General features: G+C 34.0%; 5 protein-coding genes and 1 non-coding gene across 6 annotated transcripts; 2 read left to right on the forward strand and 4 right to left on the reverse strand.

The window, feature by feature from the left end:
• Nucleotides 1-9602: 9602 nt before the first annotated feature.
• On the reverse strand, nucleotides 9603-9686 carry TRNAL-CAA (transfer RNA leucine (anticodon CAA)). The gene has a single exon. It is a non-coding gene; the product is annotated as a tRNA-Leu (tRNA).
• Nucleotides 9687-10809: 1123 nt separating this feature from the next.
• Nucleotides 10810-12950, reverse strand: LOC130968638 (uncharacterized protein At2g34460, chloroplastic). Its single transcript, XM_057894023.1, has 4 exons — nucleotides 12575-12950; nucleotides 12163-12282; nucleotides 11324-11596; nucleotides 10810-11216 (listed from the first exon to the last, which is right to left on the reverse strand). The coding sequence occupies exons 1-4, from the start codon at nucleotides 12878-12880 to the stop codon at nucleotides 11061-11063; spliced, it is 855 nt and encodes a 284-aa protein (XP_057750006.1). The 5' UTR covers nucleotides 12881-12950; the 3' UTR covers nucleotides 10810-11060.
• A 1186-nt stretch (nucleotides 12951-14136) lies between these two features.
• On the forward strand, nucleotides 14137-16473 carry LOC130968637 (urease accessory protein G). The gene is made up of 6 exons (XM_057894022.1): nucleotides 14137-14443; nucleotides 14556-14616; nucleotides 14901-15102; nucleotides 15264-15385; nucleotides 15497-15601; nucleotides 16190-16473. Exons 1-6 carry the CDS (start codon nucleotides 14160-14162, stop codon nucleotides 16271-16273), a joined length of 858 nt encoding a protein of 285 aa, XP_057750005.1. The 5' UTR covers nucleotides 14137-14159; the 3' UTR covers nucleotides 16274-16473.
• Nucleotides 16474-16607: 134 nt separating this feature from the next.
• Nucleotides 16608-18121, reverse strand: LOC130968639 (probable small nuclear ribonucleoprotein F). The gene is made up of 5 exons (XM_057894024.1): nucleotides 17916-18121; nucleotides 17736-17823; nucleotides 17522-17559; nucleotides 17354-17418; nucleotides 16608-16941 (listed from the first exon to the last, which is right to left on the reverse strand). Exons 1-5 carry the CDS (start codon nucleotides 17919-17921, stop codon nucleotides 16872-16874), a joined length of 267 nt encoding a protein of 88 aa, XP_057750007.1. The 5' UTR covers nucleotides 17922-18121; the 3' UTR covers nucleotides 16608-16871.
• Nucleotides 18122-18479: 358 nt separating this feature from the next.
• On the forward strand, nucleotides 18480-20189 carry LOC130967722 (NADH dehydrogenase [ubiquinone] 1 alpha subcomplex subunit 13-B). The gene is made up of 3 exons (XM_057892713.1): nucleotides 18480-18791; nucleotides 19703-19774; nucleotides 19870-20189. Exons 1-3 carry the CDS (start codon nucleotides 18577-18579, stop codon nucleotides 20012-20014), a joined length of 432 nt encoding a protein of 143 aa, XP_057748696.1. The 5' UTR covers nucleotides 18480-18576; the 3' UTR covers nucleotides 20015-20189.
• Nucleotides 20190-20773: 584 nt separating this feature from the next.
• Nucleotides 20774-22529, reverse strand: LOC130970397 (tetrahydroberberine oxidase-like). The gene has a single exon (XM_057896472.1). It carries the CDS (start codon nucleotides 22480-22482, stop codon nucleotides 20881-20883), a length of 1602 nt encoding a protein of 533 aa, XP_057752455.1. The 5' UTR covers nucleotides 22483-22529; the 3' UTR covers nucleotides 20774-20880.
• Nucleotides 22530-23609: the final 1080 nt, after the last annotated feature.

The raw sequence follows: 23609 nt of genomic DNA on the forward strand, positions 1-23609 counted from the left end.
CAGGGAGAATGGTTCAATGGGCAATAGAGCTCTCCGAGTTCGACTTAAGATATGAAACTCGGACGGCGATCAAAGCCCAATGCCTCGCCGACTTCGTTGCAGAATACGCAGGGGATCAGGAGGAAAAACCAACTACATGGGAACTCTATGTAGACGGATCCTCCAACAAAACAGGAAGCGGCGCAGGCATAATATTGGTAGATGAAAGAGGAACCCAGATAGAGGTTTTCCTAAAATTTGAATTTCCAGCTTCAAATAATCAGGTAGAATATGAAGCCTTGATTGCTGGATTAAAGATGGCAGAAGAAGTCGGTGCTACAAAGTTGATGATATACAGCGACTCACAAGTGGTGACCTCCCAGATAAGCGGAGAGTATCAGGCAAAGGACCCAAGTATGAAGAGGTACTTGGAGAAAACTCTGGAGCACCTTAGGCGCTTTGCAGAAACCGAGGTTAAACATATAACTCGGGATCTGAACAGCAGAGCGGACGCCCTATCCAAGTTAGCAAGTACCAAGCCGGGAGGGAACAACAGAAGCCTGATCCAAGAAACCCTCCAGGAACCCTCAGTAGTAAAAATAGAAGTACTTGAGGTAGTCGATTTAAACCTCGGATGGATGAACCCCGTGGTCGAATACATGAAATTCGACATCCTCCCTAAAGAAGAAAAAGAGGCTAAAAAGACCCGAAGTCCGAGAAAATGCCCAGATAAGAGAAGCAGCGTTGAAGCAAAGGATGACTACAAGGTACAACAAAAAAGTCATTCGAAGAACATTTGCCCCGAATGACTTGGTCTTAATCAGAAACGACATTGGAGTCAACAAATCAGGGGAAGGAAAACTCGCTGCTAATTGGAAGGGACCATACAAAGTCAATGAAGTTTTAGGAAAAGGTTATTATAAAGTAACCGACCTGAACGGTACTGAGTTCCCAAGGTCGTGGCATGCTTGTAATATAAAAAGGTACTACAGTTAAAAGCGAACTCTACTCCCTGGTGTACTCTTTTCCCAACTTCATGATTTTTTCCCAAAATCAAAGGGTTTTTTCTGGAGAAGGGTTTTTAACGAGGCATCATAGTAGAGGCTAAGGGAAAAAAGGCTATTAAAAACCCTTAGTAGCAAGAAGGTACCTCCCCAATCAATAAAGATATTTTTTCATATCTCTTATAAAATCCTTTCTATTTTCTAAGTCTTTCTACGAAACGCGCCGACTTAAGCTCGACAAAACGTGAAAATCCCATGAACCGACCTAGATGGTCGTCAGGATAAAACGACGAGGTACAAGTCGGTGTAATGAGGTTATAAAAGTTGATCGTGAGAAACTCGGAAACATCCAGACTCATAAGTCGAAAGGAAAAAACCAAGTAGAAAAGAAAATGAATCGCAAAAATAACCTAAGTCATAAGAACTCAATAAAACAAAGTTGAGTATAAGGAATAACAAAAAAGAGATTGAAAAAACCTAGGAAAAAGTTTAAAGGCTGTCCAAAAGTCCTTAAACAAAAAGGCTCAGAAAACAAGCAAGCCAAAGGGAAAGGTTTTCAGAAAAAGATCAAGGGGACTTCGAAAAATCAAAATCAGAAAAGCATACACGCATAAGGTAACTTAAACCCTTATCCAAAAAAGGGTATTTATTTTGTTAAGTTAAAACCCTTATTAAAAAAGGGTACTTATAAAATATTTTGTTTACGGCCTTAAAAGGCCAAAAGAAATTGTTCAACAAACACCAACCGACAAACAACATATAAAGAGTTTAAAAAAGGGGGGACTCACAGGCCGAGCCCCCATATAGCCATAAAAAAGTTATTTTTGCAGAGGAGTAGACGGATCACCACCACCAGAGTCAGGAAGAGCGCTATCAGGACCGGGAAGAGAGGCAACCACGGGAGATGAAGAGGAAGCCGGAGGAACAACAGAAGAACTCGGAGCGTCTTTGGAACGAGGAGGGGACTCAATAATCCTCTGCCCCCGAGTCTTCAATTCTGACTCGGAAACGATTACGGGGGCAGGAGGATCCACAATAGCACCATCAATGACAACTTTGTCCGGATCTAAAGGAGACAGATCCAAGTCAGGAGCAATAACTCCGACCTGCTCCTTGAAGATCCTCCAAGCCTCCTCGGCACCATCAGTAATAGAGTCCTCCAACTCGGCATAGGCATTTCGAGAGTTCAGCAAATCCTTCTTCACAGACACAAGATCTTGAAATAAACTCTGATAACTCTCCTGTGCTGTCTTCCTCAAACTTGCCTCCATGTTGCATTGGGCCCGCAACTTACTCTCCTTCTCCCGAAGGCTATCTCTCTCCGCCCTCAGCTTGGCGACCTCCTCCTTCAACTCCCTCTCATGCTCCTGATAAGAAAGAAGCCTCCCCTCCAGCTCCTCAACCTTCGAGGTTAACCCCAAAGAGCTGAGAGGAGTCTTCTCAAAAATATCCAAAAGCTTGCCACAAACACCCGCCGCCCTAAAACTCTCCTCGGCCAGAGTGGTGAGGTGGTTTCGAACAGAAACATCATCCATACTTATATGAGGATAGATGTTCTTTCGGACGAATGCAAGAGCATCCGCCTTAACCCCACCATCAAAAGAAGAGCCAGACTCTAAAGTCTTGCGCTTCTTCTTCTCTGGCTCAGAAAGAAGTCGGGCGGAGGGGAGCGGCCGAGATAAGGCTGAAGAAGAAATCACAATGGGCTGAGAGGGAGTCCTCACGTTCTGAGGAGGAGAAGGAGGAGGAGGAGGAGGAGGAGAGATGATTGCCCTGGCACCACCAGCCCTGGCCCGGGACTTTGCTTTAGCCTCCTGAACTCTCTGGTAAGCTTCCTGAGCATTCTTCCTTGCCATGTCTGCAAAAGAAACAATTAGCAAAAATTACAAGTCGGCAAACCTCAAGTCGGCAGATACAAGTTGAAAATAAGAAATGTATATACATATATAAAAACTACCTAGTTGCGACCGAACAAAGGTCGGCGATCCCTGGAGGAATTTCCTAGTATCCAAGTATGGGGCCCTCCCCCACACTTCTCGAAAAAACCCCACAATGGCCGCCTCCACCTCATCCAGGTCGTCCAGACCGTACTTCTCACAAGGGGAGGCCTCCAACCAATAGAGGGGAAAGCGAGGGGAAGAATTCTCATCCAAGAAAAAGGGGTGGTGACCCTCTACAGCTTGCACTTTGAAAAAATAATTTTTGAAGTCGTGGAAGGATTCTTCAAAAAGGGTGAAAATTCTCCGACCTTGTATGGCTCGGAAAGACACCCATTGCTGCTTGTTATTTAGCCCACTAAAGGGCTTAGTCATGTGAAAAAGATAGAAGAAAATCCTCAAAGAAGTCGGAAAGTCCAAAGCGTGACTAATAAATTGGTAAATTTTCAGAAAACCCCAAGAATTGGGGTGAAGTTGGGTAGGGGCAACTCGACAGTAGTGCAAAACAGACATCTCAAAATGCGAAAAAGGAAGAAAAACACCCAAACGGGTGATCATACATTCATACATAAAGAAAAAATGAGGGGCCGCCTCATTGGCCCTCCCAAAACAAACCCGGTCTTCTGGACCCGGGACTACCAACTCATACTTTGGCTCGTCCTCCTCAGAAGTACAAATCCTGTGGTGAGTACGAAGATGAGTAATAAACTCAGCATCGACCAAGGGTTCCTTCCCTAGGACCGTGACATCAACCCATTGAGAAAGAACATCTACGGAAGCCATTTCTTTTTTCTTATAAAGGGTGACAAAAACCTACAAAAGAAAAAGAAAAGGAAAATCAAAAACACGGTCTCTAAAGGGAGGAGATACGGAGCCAAAATCTACAGACTAACCTATCCACCTACAAAATAAAAGCATGCAAACACAAAGCATGTCATGAAAGAAAAAAAAGCTAACCTTTATCCAAAAGTGAAGGTTGGAAGAAGCAGAAGTCTCCAAACGCAAGAACGCAGCACGAACGAAGAAAGAAGAAATTTGAAAAATTGCAGAAACAAAAAAATGAAAGAGAGGGAAAGTATTTATAAACATGCTAAGGGGCATAATGGTAAAAGCGGGGCAGTCATTAATGAGAATGCACCGTTACCAAGACCTACGCACATCCCTAACGGACACGACGCTTGATTAGACGTAACTGTCAGAACCAAAAGGACACGGAAAGTCACGTCGGTTTCAGAAAATCACGTCGGTCCTCCAACAAGTCGGCTACGACCCCGAGCAGAATACTCGAACCCAAATCTTGAAAAAATTGGGCTCGAGTAGGGGCACTGTTTATACCCTGGCCCAATAATAAAGGCCCAGGATCAAGCAAAAGACCTAATCCAAAGGGTTGGGTCTCACCAGTACCAATCTTCATCCTATGAAGTCGGTACTCACCACGACCTGTTTTAAAGAAGTCGGGCATGAGATTAGCTGGCGGATAAACACTCATTCAAATGAGTAACTGTCCCTAGAATCTCTCTAACCGCTTCCACGAGCCATATCTTAACCTCCCTAAGATAATGGGACGGTTAACACCCTAAAAATATGGCACTACTCCAACGGTGGTTATTGGTTCACCACTATAAATACACTGACACCCCTCAGGTATCTCTAAGTTCCAATACTCTCTAAACCTGCTTAACCCCTTGCTAACTTAGACATCGGAGTGTCTTTGCAGGTACCACCCCCATCTCCTCACAGAAACAAGTCGGACGGAGGCTCCCGAGTTGCAGACTCATTCGAAATCCTCCTCCTTCACATATTTGGGCTAACCACTCCATCCAGCCCATCAATCTCCAGTTACCCACCGTAACAAGTATCATCATATGCCTTGAATCCTGACTTGAAGAGTTATGCATGCTAAGATTTAACTTTCAAAAAAATTATAATACCCTAACAAAAAAAAAAAAAAACTATTGATGAATAAACTAACTTTGGTTAAGTGAATATATTATTAGTAATTAACTCATGATTCTTATATTTACAAGTTAAAAACGGTAAGCATCTTCCAATTTCAAATCCCCTGTTATTAGTAATTAACTCATGATTCTTATATTTACAAGTTAACTCATGATTTTTATACTTTGGTTCGAGTTTAAAGTAAAATTAAAATTGAATCAATTAAACTATAATTAGTTTAATTTAGTTTAGATTTATATTTTTTTGTGTATGTATCTGAACTAAATCAAATCGATTAAGAATAGATTAGTTCGATTCGAATAATTGAGTACTGATTAAACAGAAATTTATAAAAAAAAATGAATTTTTTATCTTAAAAATCATATAAGTACAATAAACATGTAAAATCAATAAAAATAATCCAAACATCTTAAACACCAAATACATTAAAAACTAAACACATTAAAATCTAAACATACAAAACACGACGTCAAAATCCAAATATATTAAACATTAAATACATTAAAAACTAAATATATTAAAACCAAATACATTAAAAGCTAAATACAAAAGTGCAATAGAGAGAAATTTAAAATTATTAAAAGGCATATATTTTTTTTAAATTTTTATTTTTTTATTTAATTAATATATAGTCGGGTTTTCATATTGGTTCAGGTTCCACACCCCTAAAATCGTTATCGAACTAATTACTAGAGAGAGTCATTAGTTTGATTTAGATTAGACCTGATTACTCATTGATTATAAAACTAATTTAATTTAATTAGTTCGGTTCAAATTCAACCAGATAATTAGATACCCACTACCATACTCACCACTACCAAAAAAGAAAAAAAAAGAATCCGTTTACCCCCTTTCTCTTTTCTATCGTTGTTATGCTTCTACATGCGTCGCATTCTTTATTATTTTATTTTATTTTTTAGAATCATGCAAGTAAAGTCCAAAACTTTCGATTTCATATCAATTCATAAAAAATATGTAAATTTTGATGCATTATAAAATTGAGGAATTCTACCAATTGATCATAGAATTAGTCCTCATTCTTATACAGTTATATTAATTTAAAAAGAGACAAAATCATCACAAAATAAAATAAAAATTATTCTAAAAAAGTATATATATTTACAGTGAATCTTTTGCATAATTAAAAGAAAAAATTACATTATATAAAGACATAAACAAGCATTTTTAATTTTTGCTGACAACTATATTTATATCTGTACCCTAAAATCTAAACTACAAAGAAAATTAACAACTACCTAGTAAAATTTATTTAAAAAGTTAGAGTATGAAAACAAATTGATTACCCTCTCCATTAACCAAATAAAAATAGGGAAAGACTCCAAATAGAACTTGAAAACGGTTAAAAAGAAAAGAAAAAAATACTAAACGAGAAAAAATTCCAAAGACTGAAACAGAAAAATGTACCAAGAGCAAAAACAAAATTCGAAAGAAGCTTGGTTGATCATCCATGATATGTAACTAGTGGCAGTGGCTCAAACTTTCTTTAATATGTTGAGATTGTATTATGTATAATGTATTTATAAAATTAGAAAGTAGATATCACTGAATATTTTTATTTTAAATTTTAAACTAAACTGAGTTTCAATAAGATAAAAAAGAAAAAGATAAGATTAAGATAAATAATTAATTTGAATCTTTAAAATAATCTATAATTAAATAATTCTACTATGCATTCAAATATATTGTGATGCCAACATTTTGAAAAGGTGGATTCTATGGTGTAGAAAGGAAATTGTTTCTACATGTGTAGAATGATAGGTGTCAATGTATTAGTAGTTTATGTTGATGGCTCTTGGATGGGAAAGAATTAATTAGAGCACACAATTGTTGATTCATTGGACCCACAAAAAAAAGAGAGTGTGTGACATTATATATGTGTCATAGAGACAATTTATTAGATTTTTTTATTTTAATAAATTAAATAAATATTTTATTTATTAAAATAAATAATTTAAAAAATTATTACCATGTAGACGAGATATATGTATTTATAAATATAAAAATATATTTTATAAAAATAAAAATTATTAATAATTTAAATTAGACCAAACTCATAAAAATAGAACATTTCAATTAATATGGAAGGTGGACGATCTTAACCGTACTACTTCCATCCACCGGCGTTTTTTATTAGAATTTACACTAAATCAATTCAAATAATAATAAGGCTAGATTCGAATCCCCAACACTTGCTTAAGCAAACTAGTGAGCTAACCACTAGACCAAGTTCATTAATTAGTTAGTTAAAACCGCCTATTTCTTCTATTATTTTGAAACTGCTCATCTTTTCTATTATTTGAAACTGCTTATCTTTCTTATTATTTGAAATATTCTATTTTTAAGAGTTTGATTTAATTTAAATTATTAATATTTTTTATTATTTTCAAAAAATATATTTTTATATTTACAAATATACATATCTCGTTTACAATAAGGATATATTTACGATAAAGAGATATATGAAAATTAAAAAATATACATATCTCGATACGGATAAAATTATCTCGTTTACAGTATAAATAAGATAAGAGATGCTGATGTATTTTCCTAATAATTTTTAAAATTATTTATTTCAAAAAATAAAACATTTATTTAATTTATTAAAATAAAAAATTCCCACATATTATTTGATTTATTGTTAATAAATATGTGTATCACTAATCAAATTAGAATTAAGTCCATTAGATGAAAAAAATTTTGAAAAAAAAAATATTTTTTAATATTAACCAAAATATTTTTTATAGAATTTAAAAAAGAAAAAGATCTGGAAACTAACTTACTTTCACTCTTACAATTATTACTATTAAAAACGAAAGAATGTATAATTTAAGTAATAGGTAATTACTATTCATTTACCGTGGTTAACAAATTTAATTTGTTTTTATAATTATATGTCCTAAATATATTACTAATTATTTTTTATTTTTAATATTTTACATGTTTTAATTTATAAATTGAATTGATAATTTACTATAATTAAAGGTATTCCATTTTTTTAGAAGAAAATATTTAACTTTGAACAAAAGACTAAATTAGAACGATATAAATATTTTAGACAAAAGTAAAATATTTTTTCAATTGTAATTGAATGAATTGAAAACATTAAGGACAAAAGTATATTTTACCCTATTATTAAATATTTGAAAATAAATAACAATTTATAATTGAAAAAATATTGTTTGGTCCATAATATTTGAACTAAATTCTAATTTTATCCTTAATGTTTAAAATATTTTATTTTTGTCTAAAACATTTTATATCGTTCTAATTTAATCTTTTGTTCAAAGTTAAATATTTTCTTCTAAAAAAATGGGATACCTTTAATAATAGTAAATTATCAATTCAATTTATAAATTAAAACATGTAAAATATTAAAAATATAAAATAATTAGTAATATATTTAGGACATATAATTATAAAAACAAATTAAATTTGTTAACCACAGTAAATGAATAGTAATTACCTATTACTTAAATTATACATTCTTTCGTTTTTAATAGTAATAATTTTAAGAGTGAAAGTAAGTTAGTCTCCAAATCTTTTTCTTTTTTAAATTCTATGAAAATATTTTGGTTAATATTAAAAAATATTATTTTTTTTCAAAATTTTTTTCATCTAATGGACTTAATTCTAATTTGATTAGTGATATACATATTTATTAACAATAAATCAAATAATATGTGGAAATTTTTTATTTTAATAAATTAAATAAATATTTTATTTTCTGAAATAAATAATTTTAAAAATTATTAGGAAAATACATCAGCATCTCTTATATTTTTTATACTGTAAACGAGATAATTTTATCCGTATCGAGATATGTGTATTTTTTCAATTTTCATATATCTCCTTACTGTAAACGAGATATATGTATTTGTAAATATAAAAATATAATTTTTGAAAATAATAAAAAATATTAATAATTTAAATTAAATCAAACTCTTAAAAATAGAATATTTCAAATAATAAGAAAGATAAGCAGTTTCAAATAATAGAAAAGATGAGCAGTTTCAAAATAATAGAAGAAATAGGCGGTTTTAACTAACTAATTAATAAACTTTGTCTAGTGGTTAGCTCACTAGTTTGTTTAAGCAAGTGTTGGGGATTCGAATCCCGCCTTGTTAATATTTGAATTGATTTAGTGTAAATTCTAATAAAAAACGCCGGTGAATGGAAGTAGTACGGTTAAGATCGTCCACCTTCCATATTAATTGAAATGTTATATTTTTAAAAGTTTGGTCTAATTTAAATTATTAATATTTTTATTATTTTTATAAAATATATTTTTATATTTATAAATACATATATCTCGTCTACATGGTAATAATTTTTTAAATTATTTATTTTAATAAATAAAATTTTTATTTAATTTATTAAAATAAAAAAACCTAATAAGTTGTCTCTATGACATAGATATAATGTCACACACTCTCTTTTTTTGTGTGGGTCCAATGAATCAATAATTGTGTACTCTAATTAATTCTTTCCCATCCAAAAACCATCAACATAAACTACTAATGCATTGACACCTATCATTCTACACATGTAAAAACAATTTCCTTTCTACACCATAGAATTCACCATAAAGTAATGTTGGTCCAAGCAACTAGCATCTAATAGAAATTGTCTTGGAAGGAAGTGGAAGATAAGTTACAATTTAAATGAGGAGAAACTGACGGAAAAGAAAAAAACCATGCATAAATGTCAGAAGTGGGATTTGAACCCACGCCCTCTTTCGAAGACCAGAACTTGAGTCTGGCGCCTTAGACCACTCGGCCATCCTGACGTTGATGTTGTTTTTGGTAAATTTTTAATATCTATATATACTATTGAAGATATCTTGTGTAGAATCCGAGTTTGATTTTTATATGTATATATACTATATCCGGCACTGCAATTTGGTAACAGTGTCTCTTACTATATTTTATTATCTCCTAAGCTTCATTCATTAGAAGTTAGAACTTTTTCATCTTGTTGATTGGTATTTATTAATCACTCATAAGACATAAAGAATTATCCTGACCATTGTTTTTTATCTGTTAAGATCCTTTTTGCCAGCTAAAGAGGCTCAGATTACCTAACACGTTGTTCCCACAAATTTATAAAGCACCCTCCTCAATAATTTGAAGTGTAATAAGGGCAACATAAACTCATACCAAGCTACGTGTAGCATTGTTTTTGCATCACTTGCACGAGCAGCATACTTTTTAAATGATTTATCTTTGTTACTTTAAGACAAAGTTTCTATATATTTTGCATATTTTACTATTGACAACCTTGCAATCTTATTAGCATGCTTAATAATGCTTATGATTCAAATGCTTATTAACCCCAACACATTCAAATCATTATGTTTACTGTCAAAGCTGCACATTACAGCTTAAAGTTGCTAACTTGTCTAAAATATCAACAATAAAAGGAGTTGTAGTTTTGCATTTTCATTTTCCATCTCAACTATTTGAAAGACAAGTTAGCATCACTTCACTTGAAGTTCTTTGATCAAGTGAGCGAGCTAACTGAAAAGATGGAAGCTTTCAGGGTTGCCGTAGTTTTCACTATTTATGTTATGGCTATGCTGTTTCTGGTTTGTGCTCATTGTGGGGTGGCGGAGCGTGTAGTTGAAGATGTCGCTGCCATTCCCCCAACACCGATGGAAAGCGCAGGAGTGTATCACAGTGCTGAAGCTGCTCTTGGTGTTGCAGCTTTTGCAGTTGCTTGGTTCATCTCAACCTGGTAATCTGTTGGTTGAGAGAGTAGACAATGGCATGCTTTGATTCTTTTATTTTCATTAGGTTTGTGTAAGGAGAGTTGGAACATGTATTTCATCTAAATATTGTGATTTGACATTTAAATTATGTACCTGTCAAGTGTCCCATCTATGCTAATATTTACTTCAAGAAACTCCAAAGAATCTAAATCTGGAAAATGTTGGATAAAGAGTACTCAAAGTGAATTCTTTACTATCAATGATTCCGCCCTAACTCATACACAAAGTAAAACAAAAATATATGTCTAAATATATACACATATCATTCTTTCACACCAATTAGATGAAGCAACAAACGTGGGAAGAGATGACAGTAAGACATGATATTTGTTACAAGAAAGCAAAAGAACCCCAAAACTAATTCGCCATTCTGCAATATTGAGAAGTTTGTTGTCATATGGAACCAAAAAGATCATGATACGAGCGCTTAGGAGCATCAGGGCGAGCCACTATCTCCACAACTTTATAAGATGCCTCAGGATAAGCCAATGCCTCCACAGCTACCTCTGCAACTTGATCTCTGGATATGGAACCCTCAGAAAGAGTATCCTGATACAAAGAAAATCAATTCTTTTTTTTTTTTCCAAAATGGTTCTACAACTAGACTAAGATTACCTTGTGGAAATGCAATAGAAGGTCAGAAGTGTAGTCAATACCTCTGGTTCCATAACAACGTTTCCAGAAGGAGGATCGTTTTTCAAACCACCAGGTCTAATTATCGTGTAATTTATGCCGGATTTCCTGATATATTGTTCTGCTTGTAGTTTTGCTACTAAGGTGAGTCCAAAAACATTGAGAAAGATATAAGCTGGATTAAGTAGCTGTCCCATTGCTGCTCCATTGACTAAGATGGAACTGATAAGAATGAATCTGTTAACATTACGTTTCCTGCATGCTTCGACTAGGTTTACTGTGCCAAAATTGTCAACCTGAAAAACGTGGACTTTGGTTATATGACAGCACTGCATAATCCACCCTTCCTACAATTTTCTTTTGCTTTAATGGTGAATTTAACTTTGTAATTCAGTTATTGTTCTCATGAACTCATCTTGTTTACACGGGACAAACAGTCATAATATTTCCAACAATGGATGCAGTGTGGGAATCCACATACATTGCAACTCAAAGAAGGGAATCCAATATCATGTCACTTTACTAAAACAAGAGGCACAGCATGAAATCAAAGTGCAGAAAACACACATGGAAAAACTAAATCCAGCTACTTTCACACGATTGAAGGAAACATATCACAAATTTTTGTATAATGTACCCACTTTCTAGTACATACAGAACCAGCTTCTCCAGAACTTTTAGCATCATCGATTCAGAATTAACAAATGTGCTTGCACCAATGATCACCTTGAGTTCACATAATCAAAATTTCTACTTGACCAAATCGAGACCAGTAATCAATATAAGCTAATACCAAAAGTGAAGGGCACTAACATAACAACAAGGTTATTCATTCAACTACTACATTATCAAAATGACAAACCTTCCATGGAGCAAGCAAATCCCACCCTGGCCGAAAGCCCGTGGCGCATACTACTGCATCCGAATCATCACCAATTGCTTCAGCTAGCTTGTCAGAACCTTCTGTGACATCCGCTTTTACCTGCACACAAACTCATTAACTCATGATACAGCTAGTCTTAGTGGCGTAGCTACATTTGAGTTGCCTAATCAGTGAATATAGTTGTACATTAACCCTAAATGGCCATCGTGACTAAAAATTGAACTGAATTATAAGATCTTGATATGAACATTGGTTCAACAAGAGACTAGTTTTAGTCTGTTACACCCTATAATACACAAAACATAATCTTTACTCATGTATTCATGTACCTATATCAAATACTGTTACTTTAAATTTCTTAAATTTTCTGAGAAATAGAAAAAAAGCTTACAAATTGAAGAGAGGGGTTGTTAGAGGAAAGTGAGGCCCTGGCCTTGTCTAAGTCTCTAACCCCAGCCTTGACAGAAAAACCCTTTTTGAGCAACTGCTCAACGATCCTCTTCCCAGTGCTTCCAGTGGCTCCAGCAACAAAGATCTTCTTCTTCTTCACATTCAAATCCTCTTGTTCTTCCACTTGCTCTGTAATCTCACTCGCTTCCATCATGGCGAAATTGACAAGTGAAAGAGATTTGGGTGCAGTAGAGTTGAGAAACAGTGTGTGGAAATTTGGATATCTTAGAAAAAGAGGAGCAGCCATTGACACTGCTGCCACTCACAAACATGCATTAGTCACTCCCCGTCTTCTGTAATTTGCAAATCAGGCGCTACAAATCTGCCACGTACTCCACATTATTACGAGTAATATCATAACCACACTTTTCAATTCTTTCTGGAACTAGAAATTTTTAGACGAAAATAAAAAAAATAAAGTATTATTTTTATTTTCAATGTTTGGGATAAATCTTATTTGTGTCTCTAACATTTAAATCGTCCTATTTTTATTCATAATGTTCATAAAAGTGATTCAATGTTATTATCAATTATACTAACAAATCAGATTATATTTTTTAATTATTTTCACTTGGATATATTTATTCGTCTCACTTGAATGTATTCGATTTTAATATTATATCAACTATTTGTGTTTAAATTCAATTATGTCCTTAGAAAAGTGAATTATGTAAGTGTTGTAGAAATTAGTTTCAACTTTTGATGAGCTATTTTTCGGAGTGGATCATCGATTTTATTCCAGACATTTGTATTCTAACTTCAAAAAGAGATTTTTAAAACTTAAACTAAAGCGTTCATGATGTGTAATTAACAGCAGGATAACATTGAATCACTTTTACGAACGTTAAAAATACAAATAGAACGATTTAATTGTTAGGGAATTTACCCCAAACGTTTGGAACAAAAACAATACTTTACTCATAAAAAAATTATATTATTTGAGTTATAATTTTTTATTAATTTAATATATTTTTTATTTTTTAAAAATAAAATTTTCGTTAATTTTATAATATTTATGAATTAGTATTTAAATTTTATCTAATTTATTTTTTTATAATAAATTTTAATTTTTTAAAATAATTTATTTTTATATTCTTAAAATTAAATATTAATTTTTTAACTTTTTTTTAATAAATAAGTACTATCTTTTACACACCGTAGCATTTACATAATTTTTTTTTAAGTAGTTTTTTTCAAACCTCCTTTAAAAAACAAAAAAATAATTTCTTGGTTATGCACCTGCACGGACGAATACGATTATCAAGTTTCTTGTTTTATTACTATGGATTGTCACGTTTTCACATTGAGAAAAGAGCTTTGGGTCCACATTCCTGGATCAGAGGCATAATAAGGCCAAATTTTTTATTTCTATTTTAAACAGTAATAAATTAATAATGAAAGCATTGAAGGGCCGAGGGCGCTTTAAGAAAAGCTGCACAGTGCACCTTCTTATAACAGGGTGCACCATAACTGACCCCAGTTTGTACTGTATGTCTGTATAGACTATAGAATCTCCACTTTTCAGTATGGCAGCATCGAATTCAACTATGGCTTCAGGGGTTGAGCATAGCCATGATCATCACCATGACCATGACCATGACCATGACCACCACCACCACCACGACTCAGGTAGTAATTCATGGGTAGGAAAAGATGGGAGGGTGTACCATAGCCACGATGGACTCGCACCGCATTCTCACGAACCCATATACTCACCTGGCTACTTCAGCAGACGAGCTCCACCTCTTTCCGACAGAGACTTCAATGAAAGAGCCTTCACTGTTGGTATTGGTGGACCCGTCGGCACCGGGTCCGTCTTTTCCTCTCTCTATACAATTTCAATTCTTTTAATTCGATATTGTTTCCGTCTAATTTCAATTAGAAATTCATGGAAACGATTTTGATTGGTCTCGGCAATGCAGGAAAACAGCATTAATGTTGGCACTCTGTGAACATCTTCGAGATAACTACAGTCTTGCTGCTGTAAGTGTAATGAAATTTTGGCATTCAAGTCATTATTTGATCTTGTACACAGTTTTGTACACAGTTCATACATAATTTATTTCTTTGTTTTCTCTGTGAGACCTTTGTTTTTTAAAGAATTATCCTCAAATTATTACTAGGACGAGATATTGAGATAGTAAAACTTGTAGTATTTTCAAACTTATAAGGATATGCAATTTTCTTCTACAATATATTATCATGTTCTTGGTTTTACTGTATGATGCATTTTCTTTGACCATTTTGGAAATTACATTTGTTTTCAGGTGACAAATGATATATTCACTAAAGAAGATGGTGAGTTCTTGGTGAAGCACAAAGCTCTTCCTGAGGAAAGGATACGTGCTGTAGAAACTGGGGGCTGCCCGCATGCCGCGATTAGGGAGGACATCAGTATTAATCTTGGACCATTGGAAGAGCTTTCAAACGTATACAAAGCAGATATACTTCTGTGTGAATCTGGAGGAGGTATTTTTTCCATGAATAATTGTTAGCTATACTTTGAATAGGGCTAAATGATTTCTTTAACAAGATTGCTTGTAATATATCATGTTACACTATATATTTCATCACCTTAGAAGTTGAGCTCAATAAGAAAAATTTGGATGCTCACTGAACTTCTTCTGCAGATAATCTGGCTGCCAATTTCAGCAGGGAACTCGCTGACTATATCATTTACATAATAGATGTATCCGGTGGCGATAAAATTCCTCGGAAAGGTGGTCCTGGAATCACACAGGCTGATCTCCTTGTAAGTGATATGCATGTCTGTTGGACTAGCCCGAAACTGATTGATATATATTTTCTTCATGTGTGAATTTTCAAATGTGATTATGGAACTGATTGGACATGAAAATTCCAGGTGATAAACAAGACTGACCTTGCAGCAGCTATTGGAGCTGATTTGGCAGTCATGGAAAAGGATGCTCTTCGGATGAGAGATGGGGGGCCATTTGTCTTTGCACAGGTTAGTTAACTTCATCGTTTATTTGGGTAATTAGTGTTAATTTTACTTAGATCTGCCTTGTTAATTTTCTTTTCTTTTAATTCTTGCACCCTTTGTGGCGTTATTAATCATAGCTACAACTTACTGGATAGTTTTGTTCATGAAACAAATGCTAGCATATTGATTTTGTTTGGATGGTATATACTAGGTTTCACAACTGTCTCTGAATCAATTTCACTATTAGCGACTAAGTAAAACGGGAATTAAAACGACTAATGAAGTTGGAAAAGAAGTATCACCTCCCCCCCCTTTTCACACATTAAACCCTTTTCTTGGAGTGCAAAACAGGTTAAGTGAGAAAAAGTACCCTGCATTTGATTGCAGTTAGCCAGAAATAAAAAAGAATCCGTTAATACAAAGTGAATGCCTAATCTCGAAGACATGATGACGTGAATATGTAATATGTTAATCGAACATGTTCTTATCTGATTGTCTTTGATTTATGAAACTCCGTCAAGGTTGACGTATTGGTTTATATTACGGAAGATTGTAATCTTCTTCAAATTTTAGTGTCTCCCTCCGTTAAAGCTCGTTTTCCATTTTGTGCAGGTGAAGCATAAGGTTGGGGTGCAAGACATTGTGAATCATGTTTTGCAGGCTTGGGAAAGAGCTACAGGGAAGAAACGTCATTGACATTTTCTTTGAAATGCAGCTCCCTCTTATGTCTGTCTTTTCATGTTAGCAGCTTCGAAACTATGATGTTCCCCGTGTAAACTGGACCTCTTTTGTTGTGTGCCTTAATTCATCTTGGTGGTCTTTGAATAGACAGATTAAACAGTTCGCATTTTAAGCACAGTCATTGGCTTGAATAAATTCACTTTTAGGTTCAACAATTTGTTTTCTGGGACCAGAGAATAGTAATTTGAATCAACCAAAGAATTAACGCTCATCTGCATATATATAATAAACCAAATAGCTCTTCTTATTTTTTGTAAGATACTTGTTCAAAAAATAATTTAAAAAGAACTGAACCATTGAATGATGCATGGATTGAATACGATATTAATGACATTTTCAAGTCTCAACTGAGCTCCACAATGTTAATATGGTGGTTACTTCCATAAAGACATCTTCATATATAATGTCTTCATTGGAGTAACCACCTGTTAATATACTTTCTAATGTAACATTATAAATGATGATTACCATTGGCCCAAATATCCACATGTAAATACACAAGCTGAATCTAATAGGTCTAATGATGTTATAACACTGAGATGCTTTCATCATTCTAGTCTTCTGCAGCAGCATCTATTTCTTCATCTTCAGGCACACCTCGAAGGTAGAGAACATTGTTGCATCTAGAAATACAAAGCAGTAAAAACAAACATAATTAGTTCGTCTAAGAAATTTAGTCACAAACTAATAATCAAAGAGGTCACTGCAACCAAATAAAATAAACTTGATCAAAGAAAGTTTTCCCCCTACAATAGGTTTAACCCAGATACTCAAATTCTGGATCAAATTCCCAAATCTTCTAAATGTACAAATGCCACATTGGTTAGGTAAGCAATCTTGAAATAACAATTTAATTAACAATGTCCATACCATGTTATCATGTCTAAATATGTGCGTAAAATGCTAGAAATCAGATGGTAAGAACAAGAATAGCTTCTAATGCAGACAACAATTTCATTCTCATGACATAGTCATAACCATAGAAAATTTATATAGAATGCATGCACACATACAAAATCTGGATAAAACACATACCTGATTAAAATTTCTCCCAAGTTTCCGGTAAATTGTCCCTCAATGTATTCCTCAGTATTAGCCAGCTACAGAGAGATCCATAAACACGAAAAGCAATGTCAATAGCTAGGCAAACAAGAACCCTAACAAGAGCAAACAAACATCTACGGAATGATTTAGAAAGTGCACCTGCAAATTCATATAGGAATCAACTGAGACTAGATAACCTGGAAAAGAAAGACCATAGACACAAGATGATTAAAATCTAAATAATAAAAAAGAAACGAACGAACTGATAAAACAACTCGTAGTTTTATGAAGTTTCTGCAACTTGATTTTCCATTTCAACCTTTCAGGTATTTTCGACAACAGAAGAAAATTGAAAGAGAGAAAGAAGATAAACCTTTGTATTCCATTCCCCACTTCAATTTGACAATAACTTGTTTCCCAGTCAAATTGTTCAAGAAAGGCTTCGGATTCACTGGTATAGTCTGCAAAACTCAAAAAACAAGAGTTTTTTTAAGTAAGCAACAACGGAAGGTTTAAAAGAATCGCGCGAGTTCGAACAGAGAAAGTTACTCACCGCCATTGGAGGAGGAGATCGCAACGATAGTTCTCTCTGCACTCTAAAGCAGCAGCTGCTGAAGCTGTAGTTAGGGTTCAGTGACGACACAAAATTTAAACTCAAATAAATTCTGATCAATATAGTAAATAACTAAATATTTTGAAATAGCTGAATTCTTTTTCTTCTTGTGCTACCACGATAGGTACAACTAATTACTGATGTGCTTGTTTGGGAATTTTTCATTTTTTTTTTTTTTTTTTTTTGGTCGATGGATTGGACAACCCCCAATCCTAGGTTACACACTCACACACCCACTCACACACACTAACCTAGCCACTGCTAGGGTTCGAACTTGTGTGGCTTTGGATTGAGGCAAATACTTTTGCCACTGCTAGGGAATTTTTCATTTGAGTTTAGCCTCTTGGAAAGTGTTTTTTTGTTTAGGAAATATGTTTTTTGGTCAGGGCTTCTTAGAAAGTTTAGTAACCATTTTGGAATTTTACTAGGAATAACCACAAACCCGGCCCAATCTTGAAAACCCGAAATCCAACCCATGTTGGTCCATCACTGACCACACGAACCATTTTCGTATTTGCCAGTGTTTTCCTTCTTCTTCTTCTTCTTCTTCTTCTTTCGCACATTGGCACAAGAATCACCACTACCACCACTAGTAGCAAAGATGACGGAGGCTATGATAAGGAAGAAGCCGGGCATGGCGAGCGTGAAGGACATGCCGGTCCTTCAGGACGGTCCGCCCCCCGGTGGGTTCGCCCCTATCCGGTTCGCTCGCCGCATCCCAAACAAGGGCCCCAGCGCCATAGCCATTTTCCTCGCTGCATTCGGCACCTTCTCCTGGGGCATGTACCAGGTCGGCAAGGGCAACAAGATCCGAAGGTACTTACTTCCCTTTTTTTTATTTCTTTTCTCCAATCTTTTATTTTTCTGTTTCCGATTTTGATTCAGTTTCATTGCTCCTTCGATCAGATAGTATCTCGATGTTTTCGTTGGCTTCTACTTCATTTTGTGAATACTAATTTTTCCATTTTGATGTGTTTTGCTTGTTCCGCGAATTAGGTTCCCAAAAATCTGGATGTGTTCTTAATTATAATGCTTTTCATAATGTTACAAAATTCTAGTTCAGATATTGCTTCCTGTGAATATCGGACTTCGGCATCATCAGGGTTCATATAGGTCGAGGAGTTAAATTTACACATCCACTTTGAATTTCGCAAGAACTTCAAGCTAATTTGAATTTTGATGGGAATAAAATAAGTCTCGATGTTTAATATGATCTTATCAAAGCCATGTTGAATCCATCATATTCATAGGTAGTACAGTTTAGGATATACTTAACTCTGGCTGAACTAGTTAATAATTTGAACTCTTGATCTTTGGAAGTGGTGCAAGAGATCACAATAAGCAGACCCTAAGAATTTTTGGGAGTCCTTTATCTTGGATTGTTTTTGTCAAGCTAATTGCATCAGATTCAGATGTATCTCCTGTTTATACAATATTGAATTTGTAGAGAAACAAGATATTTTGAATTTACATCCTCTTAATTTAATTAACATGATATTGTAAATCATTCATCTCTTCTATGCTTGTGAGACAGGCCTATAAAAAGGAATGGAAATTTTGGTACATTTTCGGCATGAGCTATGCAAACTAAAGTGCATACTTTTAATTATTTAGTTGGCATTATGGCAACTTGGGATTTTGCTGTAGCTACATAATTTTATTGAAGGGTTCTTTACTTTTCTCATAAAAAATATAGCTGATATATCGAAATGTTTCATCTTCCATAGGGCACTGAAGGAAGAAAAATATTCTGCCCGTCGAGCCATTCTACCCGTGCTTCAGGCTGAAGAGGACGAGAGGTATGAGATACTCCACCAGCCCCCTAAGATTAGACTTACAAAACTCAATCTGCTAACTGTGAACATAACCATTGTTTTCCCATCTCTTTCTCCAGATTTGTAAAAGAGTGGCATAAATATCTGGAGTATGAAGCAGAAGTGATGAAGGATGTACCCGGCTGGAAAGTTGGTGAAAGTGTCTATAACTCTGGGAGATGGATGCCGCCGGCAAGTGGTGAGTTGCGTCCAGATGTTTGGTAATGTTAATTTCAGCTGCCTACTATTAAGAATTGGTTGCTTCACCATATATTGTTTAAAATATGGTACTTTTGTCAAGTTTCTTTGAAATAAAGTTGTATCAGGAACCATACACTTGTAATTGTGTTGCACTATTTGAAGACAGGATTTTCTTTTTAAATTTACTTTCTACTTGAAATTGTCGATCCCCTCCTTTCTTGTGTCAATCAAGATGAATGAACAGTCTTGGCATTGGATATTATGTGCTGAAGGAAAAAGTAACATGTCTCAAAGTGAAGATGGAAGAGATTTTTTTATAATGTTTTGTAAGTTGGAACTCGTATCCATTGTTTGTTTTTATGGAAATATCTAGATGTGTCGAAATAGCAGCAATGAGATGTGGAAAAAACCATTAAAACGAGTAATGGTTTTGTTGTGATTAAGTATGGTAATATATGAAGTAAAAAAGAATAAAAAGGTATGAGAAGAAAATGGTAGAAGCTATGACTATGAGAGTCGAATAACAATTTTACATGACTAAATATAGGAATGCTAGATTTCTAAACCCTACAGTAAAAAACTAAAAATACATTGATTTTTATTTTAATATATTATTTATATATTTATACAATATATAATTCAAATAAGAGATTTAGTATATAAATTTTTTAAATATCTTTTATTATATATAATTCATAAAAATATGTTTTGCTATTTTCCATAACATAAACAAAAAGCTTTTTATTGAAACATAAAGAACTTAATATTCTGACTAACCTCATATTTGTGATTATTACACGTATTTACTTCATATAAAAGGCAGTACATTAATACTTATTAATCATTGGTGCTTTCAGAGGTTAGAGATTTTATTTTTTGTCGTTGGAAGTTCAAATGAGAGTAGGTATACTCTGTTCGAACCTAAAGAAATTAAGAGGATCAACCTTAGTCTTGACATATGCCAACCTTTTGAAATTATTGTTGAAATACTTGTGACCCCAAATGCTAGCTTGCTCATAGGATGTGTTGCCATGAATGTTATTTACCCCAATGTCAAGGTCTCTATAGTTGATATATGCTTTTCTGGGAGACTTTGACACAAAAGGTTCCATATAACTATAAAGCTTCCTCATCCAATTGATGCGCCTTTGTGCAACCTCCTCTCCTTTTTCTTGCCAGTGCAGAGAGTACTGAATCTGATACAACACTCCAGCTCTGTGTGGGAACGGAATCTCAGATTCTGGAATCTCACTCATTCTGCCTCCGAAAGGAAATATAACCAACACCAAATCTTTGGCCTCATCTTCAAACATCAAACGCCACAATCCTTCTAAGCCACTCTCAGGAATAGGATCTGTGATAATATCAGATTTTGCTTTGAAACTATCTGTGTTGACTTGACTTCTGTTGAGCAAAACCTCAAGTGGTTGTTGACCACCGGATCCCGATGAATAAAGAGTAGATTCAATCCAACTCATCTCAGTGCAGTCTTCTTTAGCCAAACCCAATTCAGGGAAGCTCTCTTGCACCAATGGAAGAAGCTTATCCACACCTCCAAGAAACAAGCCGTTAAACAAAGCTTGCACAGTTAACTCCCCTTTGTTAATGCTTGAATTCACCGTCTGCAACAACAAACCAAGGACTATATTATTGTCGAGTCTACTTGCCACACTCTGCCATTTATGAACAAGCTTTGTTGCATTCTGTTCCAAGGTTCTAGGAGCTCTCAACAGTGTCACGGTTGATGGAACCGGAACGAGCTTGATCTTCCATGCTAAGATCACTCCAAAGCTTGCTCCACCACCACCTCTAATGGCCCAGAAAAGATCTTCACCCATGCCTTCCCTGTCAAGAAACCTACCCTTCACATCAATTATGTGAGCATCGATTATGTTATCAGCAGAGAGCCCATATTTTCGAATCAAGGATCCATAACCGCCGCCGCTGAATTGTCCTCCAACTCCTACGGTGGTGCATGCACCTGCTGTAACAGCAAGAGTTTTGGTCTTGGTGCCAATGCTATAGTAAAGTTCACCAACAGTTGCACCAACTTGAACCCATGCTGCTCTGTTCTCTACATCCACTTGGATCTTTCTGTAGTTTACGAAATCAATGATAACAAATGGAATTTGAGAGACGTAGGAGAGGCCCTCATAGTCGTGGCCGCCGCTTCGAATTCGAATCTGCAAGCCATGGAGTTGGGAACAGATTACGGTGGCTTGAACATGGGAAGGCTGCAGGGGTGTCACGATGACAAGGGGTTTGGGAGTGCTGTTGTATGAGAATCTGAGATTCTGAAGGGAGAATTGAAGTATTGAAGAGTAAGATGAATTGGTTTTGGTATAAACAAGTTTGGATAGTGATGTGGAGTTGTTATTGTATAGACATTGAAGGAAGTTTTTATGAGTATCATCAAATGCAGAAGCATTAAATGAAAATAAAAGAGCATAAATTATGGCAATAAAATGTGAGCTTACTCCTGCTCGCTTCATTTCTTGCACTCTGTTGGTTTATCAGTGGTTGCACTTTGCAAATTGAGAAGCACCACGCCACTGTCATTTAATACGATGGGAAGAGTTTCAAATGTATCAGGAACACCAATGATTTAATTGATTTAATTAAATTTTTATCTAATGGCTCTTAAATATCAATTTCACATAAAATTTGTTGCACCTGAATTTTTACCTAATCTAAATTATAAAAAATATATAAAATCAACGGTTAAAACAACCAGTACACTTAAAATTTGTTCAATACGATGAATGTCTTAGAACTTCTGCTTAAACAAAAAATTGGAGAACTTACGCTTTTCTTTAGTCTAGTGGTATGACAATAGAAAATTGACATCTACTTTAATTAAGATAAAAAAAAACATCTTTTTATAAAGATGTTATTTAAAAGTATAAGTTATTTATTTAGTTATATTTTAAATAAAAATAATATTTATTTATTTAGTTATCATTCAATAATCAAAATAAAACATCATAGAGATAATTACAAAATCTTCTATTGACTATTCATCTAAAATATTGCAGGTCAAATATTTAAAGTTCACAAGATATTACGTATCTTTTTTATTACTTGTAGGTTACAATTAGTGATAATGTCTAATCTAATTTTACTTTTTTAGATTTAATAAGAAAATTAATTAAAATAATAAAAAAAAGAATAATTATAGCTAAATTTATAACTTTTATAAAAAAGATTTAATAAAAAAGTAATTAAAATTTATTTTATTTAATATTATTATCAAATATTAATTTATCGTAAATTTAATTTCTATTTAAAAATTTATTAATAAAAAAGTTGTTACAAGACAAGTGAATTAACTATTTTACTAATTTAAAATTGATTTAATTTAGAGTAAATGTTTTTTTTGTCCTTAATTATTTGTCTGATAGGCTTTTTAATCTCTAAAAAATCTAAAAACTCAAATCGGTTTCTATCTACTTTGATATATGTACATTTTAATTTCTATCTATTTTGAGTAAATGTTCTTTCCAATTCCTGACCAAAGGCTAAAATATATATATATTATAATAGATAAGGACCAATTTAAATTTGTAGATTTTTTACTGAATAAAAAATCTATCAGACAAATAGTTAAGACTCGAAAAAA

The sequence above is a fragment of the Arachis stenosperma genome, chromosome 3, assembly GCF_014773155.1.
Source record: "Arachis stenosperma cultivar V10309 chromosome 3, arast.V10309.gnm1.PFL2, whole genome shotgun sequence".
Classification (NCBI taxonomy): domain Eukaryota; kingdom Viridiplantae; phylum Streptophyta; class Magnoliopsida; order Fabales; family Fabaceae; genus Arachis; species Arachis stenosperma.